At 24.9% G+C, this 25,752-nt stretch overlaps 2 protein-coding genes across 2 annotated transcripts in view; both read left to right on the top strand.

Moving 5' to 3' along the window:
• LOC134828143 (uncharacterized) overlaps positions 1–25,752 on the top strand; it is a 117,702-nt gene that overhangs the window by 12,569 nt on the left and 79,381 nt on the right. Inside the window, exons 3-5 of the mRNA XM_063841129.1 lie at positions 1,539–1,600; positions 8,994–9,083; positions 9,148–9,318. Coding sequence (XP_063697199.1) covers positions 1,539–1,600; positions 8,994–9,083; positions 9,148–9,318 — 323 coding nt within the window. The remainder of the gene's footprint in view (positions 1–1,538; positions 1,601–8,993; positions 9,084–9,147; positions 9,319–25,752) is intronic.
• Positions 23,457–25,489, top strand: LOC134827909 (uncharacterized). Its single transcript, XM_063840781.1, has 2 exons — positions 23,457–24,105; positions 25,469–25,489. The coding sequence occupies exons 1-2, from the start codon at positions 23,461–23,463 to the stop codon at positions 25,487–25,489; spliced, it is 666 nt and encodes a 221-aa protein (XP_063696851.1). The 5' UTR covers positions 23,457–23,460.

Genomic DNA, 25,752 nt, shown 5'->3' with positions numbered 1-25,752 from the left:
CTAAATTTGAAAAAATTTTTAAATTTATTCAGAAATGTTAAAAATTTTCGTTTTTAAAATTATTTAAAAATATATTTTGAAGCTGTACTAAAGAAAATTGTTTGAAATTTGTACTAAATATTCAACAATCGAAATTTTTAAAATTTCATATTTATAAAAATGACAAAGCAAAAATTTTGACAACAAAGAAAAATTCTAAAAAAAAATTATAAAATTTTTAGAACAAAAATTGTACTAAATTTTAGTACTAAAATTTTTTAAAATTCTTGAAATTCATGAAAACAAAATTAAAAATTTATTAAGAAAGTTAAAAATTCGTATTTTCTTCTTTGTTGAATTTGAAAATTATTTTTAAAATGCTTTTTAGAACTGTACTAAAAGAAATTTGTACTAAATTTTTAGTACTCGATATCTTAAATGCTCTAGATTTTTTTTAAACTGCAAATTTATTGAAAAATAAAGGAAAAAAATTAATTCACAATTTTAGTTAAGAAAAAAAATTATGAGAAAATTATTTTAAAAATTTTTAGAATAAAATTTGTACTAAATTTTAGTACTAAAATAAAATAAATTTAAGCACTTGTGATATTTATAAAAAAAAATAAAAATTAATTTTTTTTTAATTAATAACTTTTTATAAGAATTTTTATATAATTAAATTTTAGTATTTTAAGTCAAAAAACTTCACAAAATCCGAAAAATATACAAGATTTCTCCAATTTCCTTCACTGCTCATCACAAAAACACAAAAAATCCCGCAAGTCATTGTCATTATTGACACGAGATTAGCTGCTCGCATTCACAAAATTATTACCACAAAATTAATTTTGACGACTGACACACCTTTGCTTTACATTTTTCATGTAACATTTTTTTCCCGCGACGATTGTGTTTGTTTCAAACGACAAAAATCTGACAAAACATAATTATTTTTAACTGCTTATTAAATTGTAAAAAAAATGTAACAGATCTCTCGCGCGTGGCATTCGCGTGTTTCCATTCCCGCACCTGAGTGAGAATTCCGTTCAAGGTCCCACGAATTTTCTGACGACTTAGAATTCGACGAAATTTCATCTTTAACACCTTCGAGTCGTTCGCAAGGGCAACTCCGCTCGATGCTCGATGTTATTGTTGCCTACTAACTTTTCATGTAAATGTGGGTCAATTAACTTGCTCTTACCGTATACGGCATCGTTAGTGACCTTGACAAAAAAAGAAACAACGCGCAACATGTGCGTAAATTGCGTTCAATGTTGCTTGCATTTAACGCAAACACAAAAAAAAATACAAAAAAAAATCTTTACTTTATGGGAAATGTACTCGTTACTTGTGAAAACATAAATTTTTTTATAGCTGAATCCGAAAAAAGCAAAGTGAATAAATTTTGAATTTTTTTTTGGTCTCATCGCCTGAATTTCATGCTTTAGACGTGCAAAAAGTGTCGTCTAGACTTGATTTTATGAAAAACAAAAAAAAACAATAAAATACAATAAATTTAATTGTTTGCACGCACTTGTGCCTTTTTTTATCAATTTCAGATGAACGAGATGCCATACAAAAGAAAACATTCACAAAATGGGTTAACAAACATCTTAAAAAGGTAAGATTTCACGGTTTTTATGCGCAATTTTTAATTTTTTTTTTGCTCTTATTCGCCATTAAGTGAAGTTATGAAAATTTATTATTATTAAATGAAATTAAAAACTTTCGAACGATCGTTCTGATTTCCGTATCTTTGCACCATTTCAGTCTTTCACTCGTTTTTTTATCATTTCCAATCAAAATTTTTTTTTGAAAAATTGTTTTGTTTGCGCAAATTAACAACTTTTTTGTTTTTTGAATGCTTGATTGTTGTTCGCTGATCGATAAATCAACCCATTAAATTTCACATTGAATCTTGCTTCGGGTAATTCGAGTCTAGTCATGTTTAAAAAAAAAAGTTTGCATTACTTACCAGGTGTTTTGTTATTTACACTCCCGTCGATGACTCACTTGTCGCGTCATTTTTTCAAACAAAAAAGTATCAAGTAACTTTGTGAGTTAAGTAACTTGATTCGGGTTAAACTTTAACGTGAGCTGCTGCTGCTAATGCGAGTGAAGTGACGTGAGCGATAATTATTGAAAGTTAGTCATTAGTAGAGGCAATGCGGGCGATGTACACGAGAAATAATTGAAGATTATGCAAAAAATAAAAAAATAAGGTTTGATTTCCGTTGAGGTTTTTGAAAACAACGGAGAAGAAACATCAACAGGGCGTAACAAAAGACAAATCGTTACAAATGTCTGCAGAAGATGATTTTTTATTGTTTTTTTGTGCAGATGAACATGTGTTTTCTTGTTCAAAAGACTTAAATAACTTTTAGTTGGTGCAAAATAGTTTAAAAAATATTTTTTTTCAAACATGAAGAATTTGAACTTTGGCTTTTAACTTGTTTTTTAATTATTTTTGTAAAAAATTACTCAATAGATGGCGCTGTTCAAACATCTTATATTATCGAAATGTTATTTTTAATTAATTTTATGTTATTTTTAATTAATTTTATGACATTTTACAATTCAAATTCTGACATTTAATAAGTTTTTGTATGGATTAAACTTTATTTCTGAGTATTTTTTAAAATTAAATCAATAGATGGCGCTGAGATTAAAAGTTAAAACTTCTTAAAATGCCAAAATTTTAATTTGAACGTGATTCTTGACATTTTTGAATTCTAAATTTTAATATTTGATAACTTTTTCTATTAATTTTATTTAAATTCTGAACAACTCGAAAATTTATTCAACAGATGGCGCTTTAACTAAAACTATAAATTAAAAGTTAAGAGACAAATCTTTAAAAGCAATTAAAAATTAGCTTAAATCAAGAATTTTAGCTTAAGAGCTTTGAAATTTATGATTTTTAAAGTATTTTTAAAAATATAGACAATATTTAAAAATATAGACAGATGGCGTTGAGTAAAAATTAAAATAATAATAAGATAAGATAATCAGAATTAGTGAAAAAAATATAATAAGAGTCTAATTTTTCTTCAGAACTTTATAAATTTTAATTTTAGAATAATTTTTGACAGCTGTCAATTCAAAAAAAATTAACCGTTAAATTTTTTATTAACAATTTCAACCCAAAAAATCGATTTAAATTACTAAACGCCCTCAATTTTCTTCAAAAACTGCAACTTAGTTCATTTTTCTACATTTTACTTCAACAAAAATAAATTCCCATCAACTCAAGTAGAATTCCATACAAAAAAGCGACATCGTTACACATGTTCTCCAATGATTTATTTGTAATTTCCTTTTTGAAAAACAATATAAATGTCATATTTCATCGCGAATTACATACATAAAATGCAATATTTTAGTATTTCTCTGGCTTCTACTTCGGCAGAAATAGTTATTTACGAGTTACTTAGAAAGAAAATACGAGAATCTTTTTTTTAACATAATATAACATGTGGTAAACCTCGCGTTGTAAAGCACCCACATTCGCGTAAGAATTGTTTTTTTCTTCGTTGCTCTATTTTGCTGTCATGTCGCCGCGTCATCATATTACATCAGCTACAAAAAAAAACTCATTTCTCGACCGCGTTACTTTTCCCTTTCAATATCAACCAGCCAGCAAAACAAGTTCGTTCATACAGAAAAGTCTGTTTTATGAATGAAAACGATATTGTTGATTTTCCTTATTTGAAAAAGTTGCTTGCATGCGTGCAAGTAGGTGTTTGCAACAAAAAAAATCGCAGTCTGGAACATAAAAAATAAAAGTTTTTTCGATATTTTAGGGGAATTTTGTGCGGCAGGAGGATGAGTTGCGCTTGTCGAACCAAATTTGGGACATTTTTGCAGACAAAAAACCGTAAATTTATGGTCACAACTTCCATATTTAGAACAAAAATGGTTAATGCTCTGCTTTTTTTTCGCTTCTACTGCCGAAAGTGAAACTTCTTCATTCTAACTTTGAGTTTAACGACGACACATGTGTGTCACAGATGAATTTTAATTAATTAATTATTTGATTACAACCGGCTTTTCTGGTTAGTTGGTTTGTTTTTATTAAATTTTATTAGATATCAATAACGAGCGCGTGACTTATCCGCACTCGACATAAAAAATTTTTTTAAGCTCTCCTAATAATAATGATAAATTTTTCGTGTCTGCAATGAATTTGGCTTAAATATCCGGTCCTTTTACGGCAAAAGTCATAAATAATCAGCGAATTGTTCGAAAAATGTGACTTTGACTTGTTGTTTGTTCAATGTTGAGAAATATTTCGGAATTCATCATAACCTTTCTCAATAATGGACAAAAAAATGTTTGGCATGCAAATTTTTTACAAAAAATTGATTCGTCACAGTAATAGTCACTGTTCTCAGAATTTCGCGGAATGATTTGTAAAAATTCATTCAATTAAGGAAAATGTCTTAATTTTGCAAAAAAAAATTTTTAATCAAAAAGTATTTTTTTAATAAAAATAAAAATGAAGATGATTCGCGAAAAAAAAAATTAATTTAATTTTTTTTTTTTTTTTGAGGAAATACTGAAGAATTTCAAATATTTTCACTTTTCCTGCAAAAAAAAAAAAAATTTACAAAAAAAAATTATTTGGGACAAAAATTTACGTCATTTCTTTATTATTATTATTGATGTACAATGTGCGGCGCACAACCGGCGGCATGATCTAAAAATAAAAACTTCAAAAGAAAATAGTGTCATCGTACGAGAGACTTAAATATTATACAACAAAATACTCGACAATACAAAAAAAAAATCGATCGCCGAGAGAAACAAATAATAATGGGTCAACTGTTAATTAAATTAAAAAAAAATAACCAAAAAAATCAATAAATTTGTCGTTTAATTGTCTGTATAAACATTATTTTTATGGTCATATATTTTTTTAACTGATAAATGTTCCATTTAGATTTTTTTTTCGTTAAAATTAGTAATGAATATTAATTAAAAATGAACTTTAAGAATTGATGATTCGATGCAATTCTCGGTAAGAAAATATTTATTTAAATAAAGAATAAATTTTTATTATCATTAAAATTTCTTCTTGATCATGTTAGTTACGCGAGTGCAGCTGTTCCTCGTATTTATTTTGTTACGGAAAAGTCGCGGAAATTATTTACCGTTAGAACGAATCACAATATCGATTTTGAATAGAATCGACCACGTAATGCGATGATAATCTTCTTTCTTTTTTCGTGTGCGGAATAAATGAAATAATCGATCTAAGCTTGTTTAAAACCGCAGAGAACGATAATCTGGCGTGTTAGGTAATTTTTTTTAGTTTAAAAGGTGTCGCAGTTTGTATTAAAAATTTAATTTTTTTTACCGATTGTAATCGATTATTTATTACCAGATTAATATTAAAATTTTTTTAAAATATTTTTTTTTTTAACTTTTGGGGAAAAATTATCAAAAATTATAATCAATTGTAATTAAAAATAATTAAAATTATAAAAAAATTGGTAAAAAATTACCATTTTTACTACACAATATTTTTTAATTTTTGTATCTTTAATTTTAATAAAAAAAAATTAAAATACCTTTTTAAAAAAATTATAATTTAAAAAACTAAAATTTCAAATATTAAAAAAAATTAATTTAAAATTATTTTAAATATTAAAATATTACCGTTAAAAAAATTAATTTGAAATTTTAAAAAAATTAAATATTAAAAAAATATTTTTTTAAATTTATTAAAAAATAATTTAAAATATTAAAAAAATTATATTTACAAAAATTAAAAAGATATTATAATATACTATAAAAAAAAAATATTTAAAAAATAAATTTTAAAATTAAAATTAAAATTTAAAATTAAATTGAAAAAAAAAATTAAATTAATTTAACTTTAATTAATTTATTTGTTTTAAATTAAATTAATTTATTTAAATTATTTTTTAAATTAATTTTTTTTAATCGATTAAAATTTGGTAAAAAATATATATATTTTTTTAAAACAATTTATCAAAAAAAAAAAAAAAAAATAATAATAATAATAATACCCGCATAAAAATCTTAGAACTTTAACAAAAAATTAAAAAAAAAATCGATAGTGTCAAATAATTTGTCAACCATCATCTCACAGCCGGCATCTAATCTCTCAGAACTTTTAGAAAGCATCGTTTTCATCGCTTTGCGGTTATAAATCTAATAAATCGATCGTTGTGGTTTCTATTGCAATAAATTGCATTGACATTCACGACGACTCAGGAATTTTTTTCTACGAGTGTTGCTACCGCTCAATCACTCGACAACTCAAAAATCTTTTCATTTCACATCTCATCTGAAAAATTTTGCCTTCTTTCGAGACAAAAATCATCTTTTTTCCAACCACAGAGATAATTACCGGCAAAAATAATGCGAGTAAATGATCCGCGAGACACCGACTGTCACAAATAATATCTCCAAATGTCAGTTTCGCTGCTCATTTTTTAACGCGGATGTGCAAATTTGCTACTTTGTCTCTCATTTTCTCAGCGAACTCATTTTCTCTCATCAAGAAAAAAAAATTGTGAGTGAAACTTGTCCCATTTTAATGCATTACCGACTTGCAATTGAACAAACATATGACTAATAAAATAATTTGCGCTCATGTCTGGCGTCAGTGTGAAATTATTGCACAATAAGTGTCTTGTAAATATGCAAAAATAATAAAATTATAAGCGAAAAAAATTGTCTAGTAATTTTTTTATCGGAAAAAATGTTATGAAATAGCAAAAAAATGATTAAAACATCAAAAAATGTCTAGACTTTGTAATCTATGGCTTGACGGACAACTTCGTGGGATACAATTTCCTCAGTTTCTGTCAATATCTCGCCCATATATGAAGTTTTATTGTCACAAAGGGCGATCAAGTAGGCAATAATCCCGAAAATGCATGAATTTACTGACCCACTGAACCATATTGTTCATTGTTTTGTGCAACGAAACATTTCTTGACATTTTTCTGGTTACAAAAAATTGCATAATTTTTAATTTTTGCTTTGAATTAATTAAGCACGTATTGAATTTTTGCTGAATTAAAGGAAGAAAATTATCATAAATCATAAAAAAATGTAAATTTTATTAAAAGACCACACATTTTACTTTTAATCTAATTAAAAATTCAATGCATAACTCGTTTTTTGAACATTTTCTATGCTTTTAATGACATTAATTTAATAAATAAATGCACAAAAGTGCGCCTTTTTAACCTTTTTCAAATAAAAATAAATAGAAATAACATTAAACATTATCTTATAATTTCGCATGTGTTCAATATTATTTTTTTTTTTTGCATCTTTGTAACAATTTAAGTATTCATTTAAACGTGTGTCGTGACAAAATGCTTTCGTTTTCATGTTTTTATTTTGTTTTGTTTTGAATTTCACGAATTTCTTTGCTTTTACTACTTTTTTTTATTTTTTTTATTTTTTAATGAATGAGCAAAATTGATAAATTAAAAAAAATATTAATAATGAAATTCACCTTTCAATTTTTTCATGCTAACCCACCCACACACTTGATACAAATTGCAAACACATATCATATGCTCGAAAAAAAAATAAATAACAATAAAAAACTGAATCACTTTGTACTAACAACATCGAATAATAAAGCATTGGAAATATGTCAAGGTATGATTTTTTTTTATTTCATTTCATTTCATAAAAAAGACAAAAACTTAGATTCATAAAAAAATGCGTTTGTGTTATTAAATATGAAATTATTTTTTTATATGAAAATTTCGTGCGCGTATTTTTTTTTCATGTTTTCTAAGAAATATTTAATAATAACATGTCAGACATGTGACATAATAATAATTTTTTTTGTGTCCAAAAATTTTTTTGTATGACACCTTTGCAATAAAATAAGGTGTTTAATCGTTTTTTCGAACTTTTTGAAGGTGAATCAAGCGTATTTTTTGGGTAATGTAACAGGAAGTTGCCCGTGGATGCGATTGATTTGTCGATTTTTTTAAGATTTTGGCAGATTTTTTTTTAATTTTTCAAAAAAATAATTTTTTGAGTATTCAAAATATTTTCTTAATAAAAAAATAAATGAAAAAATTTTTTAGAAAAAAAATAATTTAATAAAAATATGAATTTTAATAAAAAATAATTTATTAAATAAAATAAAAATAATTATTATTGATTAATTATTAAATAAAATAAAATTTAATTTAAATTATATAAGAAAAATTATTTTGATAAAAAAAATTATTTGAATAAAAAAATAATTATTTAATTAAAAAAATTAAAATTTAATTATAATTTAATAAACAAAATATTTCGATAAAAACATTTTTTATTAAAAAAATTAATTTAATTAATTAATATTTTTTTAAATAAATTAAAATTAAATTTTAATAAATTTTTATTTTATTTTTCTATTTCAAAATTTTAAATTTTAACTTAATAATATTTAAAATAATAAAATAATTAAAATAAAAAAATTAAAGCAATTTCAAAATAAATTTAAAATGTATTTGAATTATTTGAATTAAAAATATTAAAAATTGAATATTAAAATTATTTAAAATACTTAAAAATTAAATTTAAAACGAAAAATCCGACAAAAAAAATTAAATAAACTTTTAAAAAAAATCAAATTCGCAACAGTAAATAATATTTTCTTGTTTCGTAACAAATTTTCCAGACATACACAGTCTTACATATTTGTATTGTGACGAATGGAAGTCCGTGTTGTCCTCCAGTCGTAAGTTCAAAACTTTTCTTGTCGATACGATTGATGAGTGTTGTGTTATTTTTATCATTTGTGTTTATTTTGTGTTCAAATTTTTTATCGAACTAATGATTATTTTTATCATTTTTATTGGCGTTGATATGATTTTAATTGGAGATTGCATGTTTCTTCCAATTATTTTGATTTTTTTCTACATTTTTTAATTTTTTTATTGTTGAACTAGAAGAAGTGTGAAATTGCTCAATTTTTATTGGAATCTTCCTAATCTTTATTTCTTTTTTATTTCAATTAATAGGCATCGAGGCGTGTAGATGATCTGTTTGAAGATTTACGTGATGGACACAATCTTCTTTCTCTTTTGGAAGTATTATCTGGCGAGCATCTTGTAAGTATTTTTTTTAATTAATTTGATTTTTTTTTAAATAAAAATTAATTTAATTTTTTTTTAGCCAAGAGAAAAAGGAAAAATGCGTTTTCACATGTTACAAAATGCTCAAATGGCATTAGATTTTCTCCGTTACAAGAAAATCAAGCTAGTCAATATACGTGCGGAGGACATCGTCGATGGTAATCCAAAATTAACACTTGGTCTCATTTGGACCATTATCCTGCACTTCCAGGTAAGTCTTTTTTTCATACAAAAAATCGTTCGGTGCATCATTAAATCTATAAAAAACCACAAAAACGCAGAAAATAATTTTACAGGAGTGGTTATGAGTCATTCACATCCGCCGTTTTTCGTATTAAACTTAAAAATCGATAAAATTTCAATTCAATTTCGTATTATTTTCGCATGTTGTACGAAAGAAACATTATAGGACAACAAAAAATGATCTTATCTTGCGCCGTTTATGGGTACCATTCGCAACCGTATCGAATGAAATGTAATGCAAAACCAACCAGAGGCAGCTTTAAGCCATAAATCAATCAAAAATTAATTTTATTAATAAATATTTTATGGAAATTCATAAAAATATAAACCAAATGCACCGATTTTATCAAAAAAATCCGTTTTCAAGTTAAACCGCTTCCTACGAGACGACGTTCGTTCACGACGACACTGAAATATGTTGCATGTTCGCATATATTTTTGAAAAAATAATAAAATTCACTTTAAATTATCAAAATAAACGAAAAATTCGTACGTGACAAGACGTCAATCGGTAATGACACTTCGAGAGATAACCATCTTGAGCTAATTTGATCGCCGTTCAACATTTTTTTTTTGTCTCCATTGAAATAATCTGCAAAAAAAATTAAATAAATAAATATTAATCAAACTATAATTACCTTACTAAGTACCTCGTATGAAGTCTAAAACGAGAAAAAAAAAACATAAAAAATTATTTAAGCAATTTTTTGATGCACTTGTATGAAGTACCCACTTAACTTGTTCATTCATCAATTTTTTTTCAAAAATTTTTTTTTATTAAAATTCATCAACAGCGTTTCAAATAACAAACAAATAAATAATTGAATAATTCAATAAATAATAATTGAATCGATATGTTTTCAATTATTTTGTACAAATTTCAGCTGTTGTCAGGTAGATTGATTAAAATCTTGACCTTTTTTTAGACACATCACATATCGATCGATCGATAAACAAATAAACAGATATGTTACTTAAAACAAACTACACAAAGTAATAAAAAATATCGCATCCAACGCAAAATTATCTCAGAAATTCTGATGTAATCTGTCTTACTTTTATGGACTTGTTTTGTTTTTTCTTCTTTTTTAATTTTTTTTTTTTATTTTTGATGATGATGATCTTACTTTACAATTATTTAAATATTTTGCCATTTTATAATTTATTATAATTTTAAAATAAATGAAAGTTTGCTAATTACAATATTTTAAATAAATTACGAGACAAGACGCGAGTGCTGATTTAATCGAATTACTACTTATTAGTAATAATTATAAAAATTTTGTTCATATCGTGTTGATTATTTATTTAATTTTACATTTAGCTGTGATTTTATAGCAGTTCAATAAAAGTTTTAACAAGCAAACAAATTCAAACAAGAAGTCAATAAACATTAAAATTATTATCGAATCGGAATCTTGTTTCATGAGATTATTTTAAATATAATTTTTGTACTTTAATGTAATGTATAAGTTGATTTTTTTTTATTTTAATTAAACATATATGTTTATTTATTAAAATGTGTATGTTGGTTGTCATCTAATTTTAGCACGCCCCTAAAATTACATTTGTAATTTATTAATATGTAATTACAGAAATATAATTATTTTAATTATATATTTAGCGAATGTTGATGAAAAATGATTATTTTGTAAATTAATTTGTTAGTTTTATCTTATGAAATGATTATTTAATATTTTTTAAATAAGTTTTTTTTATGAAAAAAAAAGAAAATATAAAAAAAATATTTTTTTTATTCATGAAAAACAAAATAATGATTTATATTTTATTCGATTTTATTATAAAACTTATTTTAAAAAAAATTATTTAATTTTAAAATATTTTTATTTTTTCTTATTAATTAAAAATATTTATTAAATTAATATTAAAATAATAAATTATTTATTCATTCTAAATAAATATTGATAAAAAATATTTTTTTATTTATTTTTTAAATAAATAATAAAGAAATTTAATTTTTAATATTTTACAACATTTTTAATTATAAAATATTAAAATAATATTTTTTTATTATTTATTACAATTTTAAAAATAATTTTTATATATTATATTTTAATTAAAATATAAAGTATGTAAAAGTATAAAATAAGTATTTTTTTTTATTTTTAATATTTTATAATAATTTTTGGTATAAAATATTAATTATTTATTAAAAAATTACTTTAAATAAATATTTTTAAAATAAATATTTAATTAATTATTTAATTTTTTAAAAAATATAATAAAATAATTATTTATATTTTATTACAAAAATTATTATAAATTATAAAAATATATTTTTTTATAATTTATTAGGTATTAAATAAAATAAATAATAAAAAAATATAAATAAATTTATATATAACAATATATTATGGACCTACCTGCTTTTAAAAAAACTAAGGAAATGAAAGTATTAGAATACAAAAATGATTAATGTCGGCAATAAAACATAAACTTTTGTAACAGATTACCTTAATTCTCATGTAACATTTCCTTGAGAAGTCCCAACATGACTCTCCGCCTACACTTGCTTTTAATTTTGTCACAGTTGCTCATGCGTGCGTGTGCTTTATGTTTATTAGTCGCCTCGCATTCAGGTGACGTTGCATATTATTACATATTTATTATTATTAAAATTGTCCCTGATGATTGTGTCATTCTCTCGCGACGCGAATTGATATTCAAAAAAATAAAAAATAATAATAAACAAATAATAATAATAAAATTCCTTACCTTATGTCAACTTCTCTCTGAAACTCTGTGAATGAACAAACAAACAAGTAGCTAGTCTAAATTTACGATTATTATTATTTTGTATCACAATTTATTATTATTAACGTCTATTAAACTTTTAATTGTTTATTTTTCTAAACATTTTTTTTTGTTGGTTTCTTTAGAAAAATGCAATTTTTTATGTCTCAATGATTGGCAGTAAAAAAACCATTTCAACCACCTAATAAAAATGATTAATGATTCAAAGTGATACTTTTGACGTCTTGTGAAGCTAATTTGAGAGCACTACTTGGCAATTAAATGCAAAAAATGGGGTGTTTATGCAAAAACCGTCAAAAAATGTTAAAGGTCGCTTATCTTTTATCTTAATTTGTTGTTAATTTGTCATTTATGGTCAAAAAAAAAACGGAAAGTTCAAACGTGAATATTAATTAAAAGGCGGTAAATTTTTATTTTGATTAGATGTCAAAATTTTATGACAGTTTTTTTATGTTTGTATCATATTCGCTGAAATTCGATGAAATTCAAATTACAACATGATCACGTAAACTTTTTTTTTGTTTCAAGTATTATTTAGTCAATTGTCGAGTGATTTATGCTTTTCATTGATCTGTCTTTGATTATTTTTTATTTAAAAGGTCCAAACGTGATGAGAATAAATTTTTGGATATCTTTGATCTAGAAACTTCATTAAATGACAAAAAAAATAAATAAATAAACAAACAAGTATAATGATATAGTGCAAGGTGCTTCTTGTTTTGCCCAAAAACGATGATGAATGATGTCATTTGGATTTGGAGCGAGAAACGATAAATTAACACCTCGGCACATATTGATGATGATCTAATTTTATTAGTTACTGATATCATATGGTGTCTCGAAAAGTTACAGTTGTTGCTTAAAATAGACAAAAATTTCTTTTATAGCATTTTGGAGAGACATTTTGATGAAAATTTGTTTTAAGTCGATTAATTTCTCATTTTGGTACTCCTCATTTTTTTAAATGTATCATGGAAGAGTATAGAAATGAGAAATTAAATTAAAAAATTTAAATAAATTTGATAATTTTGAAGAAAAATTGATTTAAATTGAATTTTTGTTAAAAATAATTGATTAAGTGTTTAAAAACTTAATTCAATATTTAAAATATTTATTATAAAATTATTAAAAAAATAATTATTTAATTTAATTGGAGTTTAAATAAATTAAATTAAATTTATTTTTTAATTTAATTTATTATTTTTTATTTTTCATTTAATCTATTTAAATTAATTTATTGAAATTAAATTATTATTTATTTAATTTTATTTATTTATTTAATTTAAGCATTTTTTTAAAAAATTATAAAAAAGAAATTATATTTAATAAGACATTTTTAAAAAAATTAAATAAAAAAAAATATTAAAAATTCAATATTGAACTTTTGGATTTTTTTTATATAAAAACTTTCTAAAAACTTATTTTAATAATTTTCAAAAATTCTCACAGGAATTTCTTAAACAAAATAAAAGTTAAAGCGTTACAAATTTTTTCATGGATTTTAAATTTTAGCCAAAATACGCTTTTGCCTTTTAATATTTTTAAATTTTTCATAAAAAAAATGGTAGCATTTTTTCGTTGATAAAACCACAAAATTTTACGATTATTAAGGATTAACTAAAAATTTACGAGACTAAGCTATTGTAATGAAGACATTTAGTAGCTGAAAAATGAGCTCATGTGTCAATCTTACAAAATACAAAAAAAAAACCTTAAACTTGGAACTCGCACACAAATATTGATGTCATTTCACGCGACATTTTGCCTACTTGAACGCCTCGCTAACGATTTGTGTGGTTGCAATTCAAATATGTAACAAAATGGCTTTTTGAGAAAAAAAATCATAAACTGACACCTTTATTAGTTAATTTGAAGCTAATTATGTTGAACACAAAGGAATGGAACAATCATCACAACTTGCTGCTCATTTTTTTGCCTCACGATCAAAAAAATGATGAAAAAAAAGTAATTTTTTTTGGCACGTTCATCATTTTGATCACGTTCCGCGGAGTCGTTGATGCGATATGATGCGCCGCGATGATGTCTGCAACAATATTTTATTAAATTTTAGAGGAGGACCAAAGGTCAAAAGGTGTAATAAGATGTTTTCACTGTAGTTTTACAAGTGAACAGACAGCAATTCGACAAAAAATCGCTAACAAGGCAATAATTTGTCCGATTCGGCTCATAAAATTTATGAATTTATCGAATCGAAATGTTTAAATAATTAATCAAATCAAATATCAGTTGGATTTGAATCGAAAAATTTGAATTGCGATTAGGGATGGAATAAATTTCGAACGAAAAAAGGCGTAAAAATGAATTTTTTGGAGACTTGTTCCAACCTAATAGCTCCGAGATATTTATCGTCGTGTCTTATGTTAAAAATAATCGTTCAGGGGACTAAACGTAACATGTTGTAGAGACAATCCATAATCTCTGCCGACATTTAACACACATTCCATTTCAGTATAAATTGAAAGGAACATGTCGGCTGTCTTTGATTGTGAAAAATTTGTTGCATTCAATTTTTTTTTCGCAATTTTTATGGAAGTCTAACACGAAAATCTCGTAACTTTTGAGAATTTCGCATTAACGAGGTGTGTTAATTGACTCTGTATTGCCATTTATTCGATTTGAATTGATTAATTAAGTGCAAAGTGTATCCTATAATAAATATTAAAATGTTAATCGATGAGAGTAATTGAGTTATAACAAGTGCTTTTCATTGAAGAAATCTTAATTCTGAGGAAATTAGCACAAAAAAGACACTTGTTTAAACAATTCGTCATGAATCCGGTTGAAAAGTGTGTCAAAGACTCATCATCATCAAGACTTTATGGTGATGCTTTTGTTCAATTTTGTATGAATTGCACTTTTTTTGCTCGCATATGGTGCCAGAGAGACATTCCGTTATAAATATTAAGCAAACAAAAGAATATTGTAACGATGCATGGTTCAGTAGGTAATGCAAATATATGCAATGAGAGCTTCATGGAGGCAGTGACGTTGCGAAATTGTGATTTACTGAAGTTGCAATATCTGAAAAATAATAAAAAAAATGGTTTGTAAAATTTGATGAGGGAAAAATTTTTATTTTTTCTTAAAATTTATTGAAAAAATTGTTTTTGAGCAATTTTAAAATATTTTAAGTCGTTTTTTGTTAAACTTTTTTATAATTATTAAAAAAATTAAATTTAAATTTATTTATGAAAAATTATTTAAAACTTTTAAAAAATTAACTTTCGCATTTGAAAAATTTTTTTATTTATTTTGAAAAAAAAAATTTTAAAAAAGTTTTGTATTTTTTTTTCGAATTTTAAAAATTTTCTTTTGAAATTTTTTAAACGATACGCCCCTGAATTCTTTTTACGCCAATTGCAATGCAACAAAGTAATATTTATGACATAATTTCCTGATTGACGATCTTTGTTCCTCATACTTTAACGCATGTGCATCACTTTTTTCACTCCAATAGACAAAAGATTTCAACGCTCGACATGAAAAGAAACCCGTTCATTCAACTTTCCCGCTTTTTGCTCAAGTAAAATTTTATTATGATGATTTCTACTAAAATAATTAAATTAATTCACTAAAGAGCCGTGTAAATGTAAATTACAGCAATTTGTGTGTAAAATGTGCCAAAAGTGGGCAACTTGTGTGGGACGAAAGTCGATATTTGATACTTTCAGTCAATCTTTCATAAAATAAAAACAATAATTGATTAGAAAAAGTGAAATTACTGACTTGACTCGTCATAAATTTCACAAAATTGACCCTTTTGGTGTTCGGTTCGCCATTAAAAACTAATTTAAGTGAGATATCAAAGCAATTGCATGTCGAGATTTGTTCCGTACAATTACTGAAATAATTGCAAATGCCACCCACGCACCCACACAACGTCGTTAATGCATGCCCAATTAGGTCACTTATTGAATGTAGCGCGCGCGCATGTAACATATTTAAGTCATTAGCGTTTTATTCACGCTATGTCATCGCTCTTGTTTCACTCAGCGCCGTCGTTTTATGGATGAAGATGTCGAACAATAAATTTGTCTGTCTCGACGAGCGCCATATGCGAAAATTGAATGACTTCATCGGCTTCTTGCATTTTTGATTCGCTTCCATGGGAAGTCCGGATTAATTGTCAAGCAGTTTTGACCTTTATTTCTCACACAAAAACACTCGTGCATGGTCATTGTACGTTAAACTGCATATGTCGGTTATTTATCGAACCGTGACTCCAACTTATTTTTATCGCTTCGAACTAAAAATGAGTGTCGCGAGTTACCTGTGCGCCCCCTCATCCCTTATTCAACAACGAATGTTTCCGTGTTCCTACGTGAGACGCGAGGAGAAATCGAAAAACATTCGAAAATCAGCATAAAATTCATGTCCATGCCAAAGATGGTAAGATCAAGTCATTGACATTGACTCAAAATATAAAAAAGTTCCCTTTTCATTGTCGTTTCTCATGCTCGAGAACTTATCGAGATAAAAACATAACGTCATCTGAAAAACAAAAAACAAAAAATGTGTCAACAGGCGTTCAATAGAGTTGCAATAATTTCAGTTGTTTATGGGATTAGCGTATTATTTATCATATTGATGGCTTAGAAACACCCTCAGAAGATGGATTGCTTGTTTTGATCGCGTTCGCATATCTTCGTGGGCTTAAGAATTACGAGATTTTAAAAGATATGAGATTTTTGGGGATCTAAAGGTGTCAATAACAATTTTTATCTAATTTATAAAGTGTTGAAGTGACCTTCTGTTACATTTTTTGACAGATATGGAGCAATGGATGCCCTAAAAATTATTAAAATGTAAATTAAAGAATTTTTGTTTACGAGTCAACATTAAAAAAAATATTTATTTCCTTGAAATTTAAGTTTATTTTCGGTTAAAATTAAAATATAAAAATTAATGTTATAAATTTTTAAATAAAATTCAATAAATTTAAGTTTTATTTATTTTAATTTTTTTTTAATGAATCAAATTTTAATGGAAAATAATAATTTTCGTTTAAATAAATTCACAATAAATAAAAATTAATTCTGACTTTCAGCTTTTCAGTTTTATATTGAAACTTTTAAAAAATATTTGTTTATTTTACCTATTTATTATTTAATTTAATTTAATTAAAAATTTTATTAATTTTTTTTATTTAAAAAATTTTTATAAATTTTTTTATGAGGTATTTTCATTGATCAAGTTAAATAATTTTGAAATTTTGATTCAAATCTGTTGACTTTTTTTATTAAGAAAAAAAAATAATAAATATTCTAAAATATATTAATTTTTTTAAATAAAAAATAGTTAAAAAAAAATAATAGAATAAAAATTCTCAAATAAAATAATAAAATAAATTTAATGAATAATTAATTTTTAGCCAATATTTCATTAATTTTTATTTTACTATTATTTAATTATATATTATTTTATAATTTATTTCATTTATTTATTATTTTATTTTTTAAAAATTAATCAATTAAGTTAATTAAAAATTAATATTTCAATATTTAAAAAAAAAGATTTTCAAAATTTTTATCAACTTGATTGAATTGACAGATTTATTTGCGTGTAAAATTTTTAAATATTATACCTAATTTTATCTTAAATCTTTAAAACTATTTTTTTCATATATTTTTATTTAAAATACTTTAGAAAAAAATTATTTTTTCCATTAATAAATGAATTTTTGATAAAAATATTTTTTTAAAAATTTAAGTGAAAATTTTTTTCTGCAAAATCAACCGCTAATCAAATAAAAATACTCCCGTTATCCATCCAACAACTTTATTGTTCCAGTTTGAACACGAAAAATTACTTATTAAACACAAAAATCTACCTCAAAACATTAACTAATAAAAAGAGCAAGATATATTTATAATATTTTTGTTTCAAATTTGGTCATCAAACATTTTTGATAGAGCAATAATGGTTGCGATCTCACCCACACACGTGAATACATTAAAATATTTTACAATAAAAATTTGGCTTGTTTAGATTTTTTTGCTCTAGCTTTCTGCGTGCTGCTCTTAGAATCTCCCACACTCAAAACACACCACTCAACCTGTTCGAAAAACATCTGTTCCAAGCCAAACAATGTTGAGGTTGTCACGGTTTACATCACTCAGCGGTTTACATCGAGCGCAGTGTGCATTAAGCGTAACTTTTGGCATTGTCTAGTTTTTTTTTCAGTACGAGACAAGACTAAAAACTCAATTTATAGTAAAAAAGTGATACTTTAATGAATGAATGACGACACCGCACATATTTAGGTGTCTCACGTAGCCTACACACACGAAACGAGCAACGAATCGAGTGCGGGTTGGAAAACTGAGTGACTCGCGTCAAGGCACAGCTATTTGTATTGTTTGCGCTCATGATTTAGTCGTTTCGTAGTTGTCGGTCAATTAATAACGAAATAAATGTTTTCCTCCCTGCATATTTATTTTTATTTATTTTATCATTTCGAACTTTAAATTATTTAAAAGAATTGTACGCTCAATCAAAAAACGGCTGTAAATTTTATTATTTTTCAAAAATCCGAACTTTCCTGGCGGTGTTACGGATTATTTTAAAAATAAAAAAATACAAAAAAAAATAGAGAAAAATTTTCACAGTTTTAATTGAAATCTTAAAACTGCATCGAGAATAAAATCATTAAAAAAATATAAAAAAAAGTGCTTCAAGAATAAAAAACCGAAAGAAATTCAATATTTCAATATATATTTTCTATGAAAAAAATATAAATAGTGAATGTATCAATATCCAACGAACGCTTGATTTGCATCTACAATCTACAACTAACTGGATTATTATTATTCTACCAACCAACAATCAACATTACCTTATCAACATATTATTAATAAATAAATAATTATATTTACTACAAGTGAAGCAAGTGCTATTATTATAATTTTTTTAATTGTTCAAAAGTGATTTAAAAAAATAAAAAAAATATAAAATAAAATCGGTCAATATTGGTTAAATACATATCAAATCGCACAGGTGACCCTTTAAAAAATTAAAAAAAAGACAGGATGTTATTTGCCCTCACCTATGAATGTCGTTTATCTGCATTCAACCAAACATTTACCGATATTATTTTACATTTTTTTTTATTTATTATTTTATGACAAACTGATACACTGAATGTACGCTGCTGTCTGGATTTTTGTGATGTATGAGTGATTCCGGAAATAGTTCTGATGCGCGATACATTTTTTTTCTTTTGACAGAAACAAAATTTCAATACAAAAAATGTTCAATGTTTGGATTTACATTGAAATCGCATTTCAGAACAAATTTACAAGCAAAAAAGTTGTTTATTATTCAAATTCGGGGGTAACCAAGAAACAGTTTAAGCAAAAAAAAAATTGAAGCAAAAATTGCACACACGCATAAAAATATAATAAAAAAGGGTGAAACGTTAGACTAAAATGTTGCGTAGGTTCAAGGCGATTTGGTGTTACGTGATAAAGACCACCTGTGAGACAAAGTAAAAAAGAATTAAAAAAAATAAAAGAATTGGAAAAGAAAAGAATTAACAATGAAATATTTTTTTACAAGTGTTGTAGCAAAAAAAAAGAAGATTTACATAAATTTATTTGATAAAAAAGAATTAAAGTGTAAAGAATTAATTTTGATAGTTAAAAGATGTGACAGTTGGTTATATTTTTGTTGAAGTTTTAGATAAAATTATTTTGAATGTTTTAAAAAAATTAAGATTTTGAATTAAAAATGATACAAATATTAATTAAAATTGAGTGAAAATTGAATTTTTTACAAAAAAAAAAAAATATTTAAAAATAATTATAATAAAAAATTATAATAAAATTATAATAAAAATAATATTTTGACAGATGTCATTATTTTTCATAAAATTTCAGTTTTTTCTCAATTTAAACTTTATTTTTTACAGTTTTTGATTAAAATTTATTTTTTTTTTATTCGAAAAAACGTTAAAATTAAATTTAAATTTAGTGAAAATTGAAATTTAATGAAAAAAATGACAGCTGTCACACATTTGGCATGAAAAATTTTGACAGCTGTCCTAATTTTTTTTTTTAAATTTAATTTTTTACTCATTTCAAATTTTATTTTGTGCAAATAAAATGTAATACATATTTTTTGAGTGAAAATTGAGATCTCATTAAAGAATCACATGAAAAATTTTGACAGCTGTCAAAATTTTCTTGTCAAAAATATGACAACTGTCAAATTTTTTCAATATTCACTCAATTAAAAAATTATTTTATGTAATTTTTGAGCAAAAATAATTTATTTTATTCCAAAAAAAATTTGAAAATTCAATTTCTTTGAAAAAAATTGTCATATTTTTAATTACCAAAATTAATTTCTATAAAAATCTTTAAAAATTCCGTGTCAGTATATCGATCAGTACCCTCCGTAAATTACATACCTCTTCCATATTTAATAAATCACAAGATAACAATCTCCGATTTAAGAAATAAAACGTTAATTGATGTAACTCGAGACGATTGATTTGTCAATTCCAACTCTAATTTGTGTGAAATTCGATATTTTTCATCCGAAATCGTCTAAAAACTCACATCTCACCCAATAAATTATTAAAAAATTTTGGGCAATTTTAACGCTTGATAAGCTTTTAAAAGCATCCAAGTCCATTTTTGGCGGGCACTTCCGTAAAAACACAACATTTAAAGGTGTGTTGTTTGTTTAATACTCGAACGTCTCTCTAATAAACTCAAAAAATGACGCGACTTTCCTCTCCTTCTTTTTTAAACAAATAAAATTTATTATTTAATATTTTTATCACAAGCAAAAAAATTTACATTTTTACAAAAAAAGAACTTTTTCCGTTTAATTTCTTGTAAAAAAAGTTACAACGAAGGTTAGATGGTTACAATTAAAAGTGCAATAACCCGCAGAATTTCTATTTAAAAAAATTTACAATTTTTTTGTTGAATATGTAAATAAAATACGATAAAAAAAATGTAAACAAAAATTCATTACATAACGAATTTACGGCAAAAAAAAAAGTAAAAATTCAATATCTCGTTAAAAATGTACCGTAAATAATTTCGATGACACAACAAACGACGAGTAAACAACGAATTTCATGCTTCCATGAGTTTCTGTGACAAAGCGCCAGACTACGTTTGACATCGCCGGACCTTGGATCAGGTGTTGGTCATGTTTTTGCGTTTTGTTTTCGATAATTAGTATGCACGCGAAGAGCTTGGCAATAAAAAAAATGCCAAAAAATAATCGATTCGATCCCTATTATTGTCTGAAGAAGCACCTTTGTCATCATCATCATTTAAAAAAAAATAAAAAAAAAATTAAAATAATAAAAAAATAAAAAAAAGCAATGAAATGACAAAAAAGCTCATCTTTTTGCTGAATTGCAATATTTTTAATTGTTCGTAAGATTAAAATCTGTTTATTGACCTTAAGTTTTAAATTTTCATACAATGCACATAAATTCATGTCTATTGTTTCGATTTTTTAAATTTTATTTTAAATATTTTAAATGGATTTATTAACATGAGAACGACCAAGCAAGGGAAATCAGTTCTTTTCCTTTTATGGCATCCTCTCTGGATGTATTTGATGCAAAAAAGCGACAGAAAAAAAATAAATATGGTCAATAATAATTATTATTTCGCAGCATAAAGTCGTGACACCCGTAAATTGTGTCAAGGTTGCGTCGCGTCAGATTCAGAATTTTATTTTTTTGCAATTTTATTTTTTTTTAGCGATTCAAAGAGAAAAGATCGACCACCCGCCGACGCGCTTAACTTTTATCTCTGATGAAATTCTTAAACGAACTTTACCATATGGGTTCGATCAATTATTATGCGTTACGTTAAGTGTGAAATCATGAGATTAATAATTAAATTTATTGATAAAAGTGAATGTTCCGCCCAATTAATTGATCCGTGCAAAATTGTGAGGGTTGACAGAAATTATGCTCTTTAAAAAAAATTTTTAAGTGATTTTTTTTCATGTTTTTATGAAAAATATCACGTTCCAGTGAGTGAATGACGAGCTCAATGCTTAATTTAATTCACTTTAATAATAATAATAGTAATCATCATCATGTCTCGGTAACACAAAAAAAACTTGCATCGTAGAAAAATTGCATGAAAATGCAATAAAATAAAGTTTTTCCTGTCTTGTCTCGTCTTGTTAGTCTCGTAACATGACAGTGACTTGTCAAAAGTCTAATTTCAAGACAACTCAATTATTTTCTTCATTTAAATGTTGCTGCTTTGTTTTAATGCTCGGTTTATGATGATGACTCGAGTGATGAAAGCAATAATTAAGGCCAGACAACATTTTTGTCAATTATTCTTAATTGATTTTTATCTTTTTTTCTTGAAATTTTGAGGAACTTATCTGACATACGTGAGTAACCATGCGTCTCCTTTTCGTTTGAATGTCGCTCATTTATCATCTTTCGCTTTTTTTTGGGCAATTTATTTTGAAATGAACGAACAAAAGAAAGAGACAAGGACAGAATGACATTTTTTGCCAAAAAAAATGTTGCTTGAGAGATAAGATCGGAAAGTTTTAGCTTGGTTTGGATTATTTGGAATTTATTGATCCATTGTTTCAATGCTTCGTTGCAGTAAAAGTCAACGAGGCATTTTATGAACATTTACTTACTTTTGTGAGTTTTTTCCGGAAAAGTGTATCAGTTTGATCTGAAATAAAAAAAAATGTTAAAATATTTATTTAATTAATTATTATTAATTTTTTTTTGAATTATATTTGATTTTTAATAAGAAAATAAGAAAAAATTAAAATAATCATTTTTTTTTTAAATAATTTTTCAATTTTTTATTTATTTATTTAATTGAAAAACTATTTTAAAAAATTTATTAAAATAAAAAAATAACTATTTAAATGTTGTAAAATAAAAAAAAATAAATAAATTTAAAAATTTATTTAAAAAATTAAATTAAATTAATTAAATTTTTTTTAAATATTTTTAATCTGAAATAATTGAAGTTTTACAATTTTTCAATGTTTTAAATTTAAAAAAAAATAAAATTAAAGAATTAATTAAATTTTTCAATTGAAATAATTTAATTAAAGTTTAAAAAAAATTTGATGATTCAATAAATTTTAATAATTAATAAACATAAATATTTTTACAAAAAAAAAAATTAAATATAAAAATGTTGGAAAATTTATAAAAAATATTTTTAAAAAATTGCAGCTAAAAAGAACTAATAAAAAAATAAATAAAAAATCAAATAAAAGTGCTAATGATAAAAAACAAACAAAAAAAATATTTAATGGACAAGTAACAAAAAATAATTGAATTAAAAAAATGTCATCATCCCAAAGTCATCATACTTCAATGCACGAGAAACGTGTCTACAAAGTAGACAACGAATTCCGTCCCGCAGGTCGTGTCTTCCTGAAAGCACAAAACCCAATTCCCGTGCCAGAGCGCAAATCTAGCCTCAAAATGTACGTGCCAAAAGGTCCTGCCATCACGACGCCTGTCGACGACCCCAACAAAGGCGTAACGTTCGAGCATCAAGTTTTGCACGAAAAACATGTCGAAGCTGTTGTCTCCGATTACGCATCGCCTTACGATCAATTTCCCTCGGGAGATTTTCGATCTTTGCCGCCTGTCGACACTGTCGACGCATCATCTAGTCAAGCGCTTGTGCGCGCCGGAAACGGCGCTCCGGGAATGTCTTTCGCGGAAATCACGAGAAACAAGAGATCTGCCACGGAAGTCACGGGAAGCAGTTTCGAGACGACGAAACGCAGTCAACGCGGCGACGATGGGCATCGACGTGTCACAACGCATATTGTGCGCAAAGTAACGACTCTCAGTAGAGCACAGGAAAAGGCAATGGCAGATAATCAGATGCAATTGACGAAAGATGTTAGAACCGTGGAATTGGGTTATGTGTCGGGAGCACTTCCGAATATCCCGAAACGGCAAAAGTTGGTTGGAAAGGTAAAATTTTTTTTTTTGACGCGAACAAAACATAAACATGACCTTCCGTAAAAACGACGACGACGTTGAAGGTGTAAAAATATTTTTGTGTATGAATGAAAGATTCACACCCACGTGCGGTGACTTGATACTTCATTCATACAATTCACTCATTCATTAAAAATAAAGCGCTAAATTACGTAATCGACACCTACAAAGCGCTCACAAAATATTTCTCAAAGTACAAAGCTCAACAGACGCTTCTTTAATTTTTTTCTTGTTTTTCGATAAAAATCCGAAAAACAACATAATCTCCTTGAAAATTCATGTAAAACCATAGAACATGGCATTAATGCTCGAATTTGGTGCAACAAGCGACGACGACGCGACGATTGTGTCACCTGATCAAAATTTTGTGCGGGGGTTGCCATCAAATTAAAGCAATTTATGTGAAATATCGGAATTTATGTCCAATGCGAACGTAGGAGGCTTCTGACCATATTCGAATTTATGGCTAAGCCGCCTTTTTACTGCTTTTCTTGTTGACGGAAGATTTTCTGTTCCTTAAAAAATTTTATTTTTGATAAATTTGAATTCGAGTCAATTCAGAAGATCATTAAATGTGATTACTTCATTCGAAATTACATATTACGATACGAAATAATTATTATTTATTAACTTGTTCGAGTAAAAAAGCGCCACCAAATTAGCAAATTGATTGATGGCAAGTCAGATGCGTATGTAATAAAAAAAATTAACTCGACGGGTTGAATTGTTTGAGCGTTTTTTATTTTAACTAATAAATTTTTAATTATTAATGATGATAAATAAAATAAATTTAATGAAAAATTATAAAAAAAAAATTAATTTTATTTATTTTATCTTATTTTTTATTTAATTTATTTAAATCATTTAAAAAAAATAATTTTATATAAAAAAGATTAAAATTATTTTTATTTATTTTTTTTAAATAATAAATTAAATGAAAAATTTTAAATATTTCTTTTTTAATTATATTTTTTAAAATTAATTTTAAACAATTTTTGAAATTAAATTTTAATAAAAAAAATTATTTATATAAAAAAATAATTAAAATTATTTTTTAATTTTAGAACTAATTTTTTTTATTTAATTTATTTTTTTAGTTTTAAATTTTATTGTAGTTTAATTTAAATTTATATTGAATATTTAAACTGAATTTTAAATAATTAAAATTTTTAATCCTAAATTTGATTTATTTTTGACTTTTAAAAATTAGTTTTTAAAATAAATTAATTAATTAAATTAATTCAAATTAAAAATAATTAATTTAAAATTATTCTTAAAAATTACGAATAATTGGAAAATAAATTTTTCTATAATTAAAAAAAAAACAATTAAACAGACAGACATCAAAAATCATTAAAAAACAAATTTTCTTCAAAAAAAAAAAAAACTGTCAATACAAGAAGAGACTACCTCCAAAGAAAAAAAAATGATTGATCAACTTCATGTCTATAAATAATGATTTATCATAAATAAAAGCTCTTTTTTTGTGTGTCAATCCTTTCCATTTATGGCAAGGATCACTTTCGATCGCTTTGGAAGTATCGATTTCGCAAAACCCTTCGAGTCACCAAAAAAAGTGCGTTTCTAATTATTTCATTGATTTTTTTTTTATTTTATTAT

The sequence above is a fragment of the Culicoides brevitarsis genome, chromosome 1, assembly GCF_036172545.1.
Source record: "Culicoides brevitarsis isolate CSIRO-B50_1 chromosome 1, AGI_CSIRO_Cbre_v1, whole genome shotgun sequence".
Classification (NCBI taxonomy): domain Eukaryota; kingdom Metazoa; phylum Arthropoda; class Insecta; order Diptera; family Ceratopogonidae; genus Culicoides; species Culicoides brevitarsis.
Note: the sequence above shows the minus strand (reverse complement) of the source record. Positions and strands in the feature narration are given on the sequence as shown.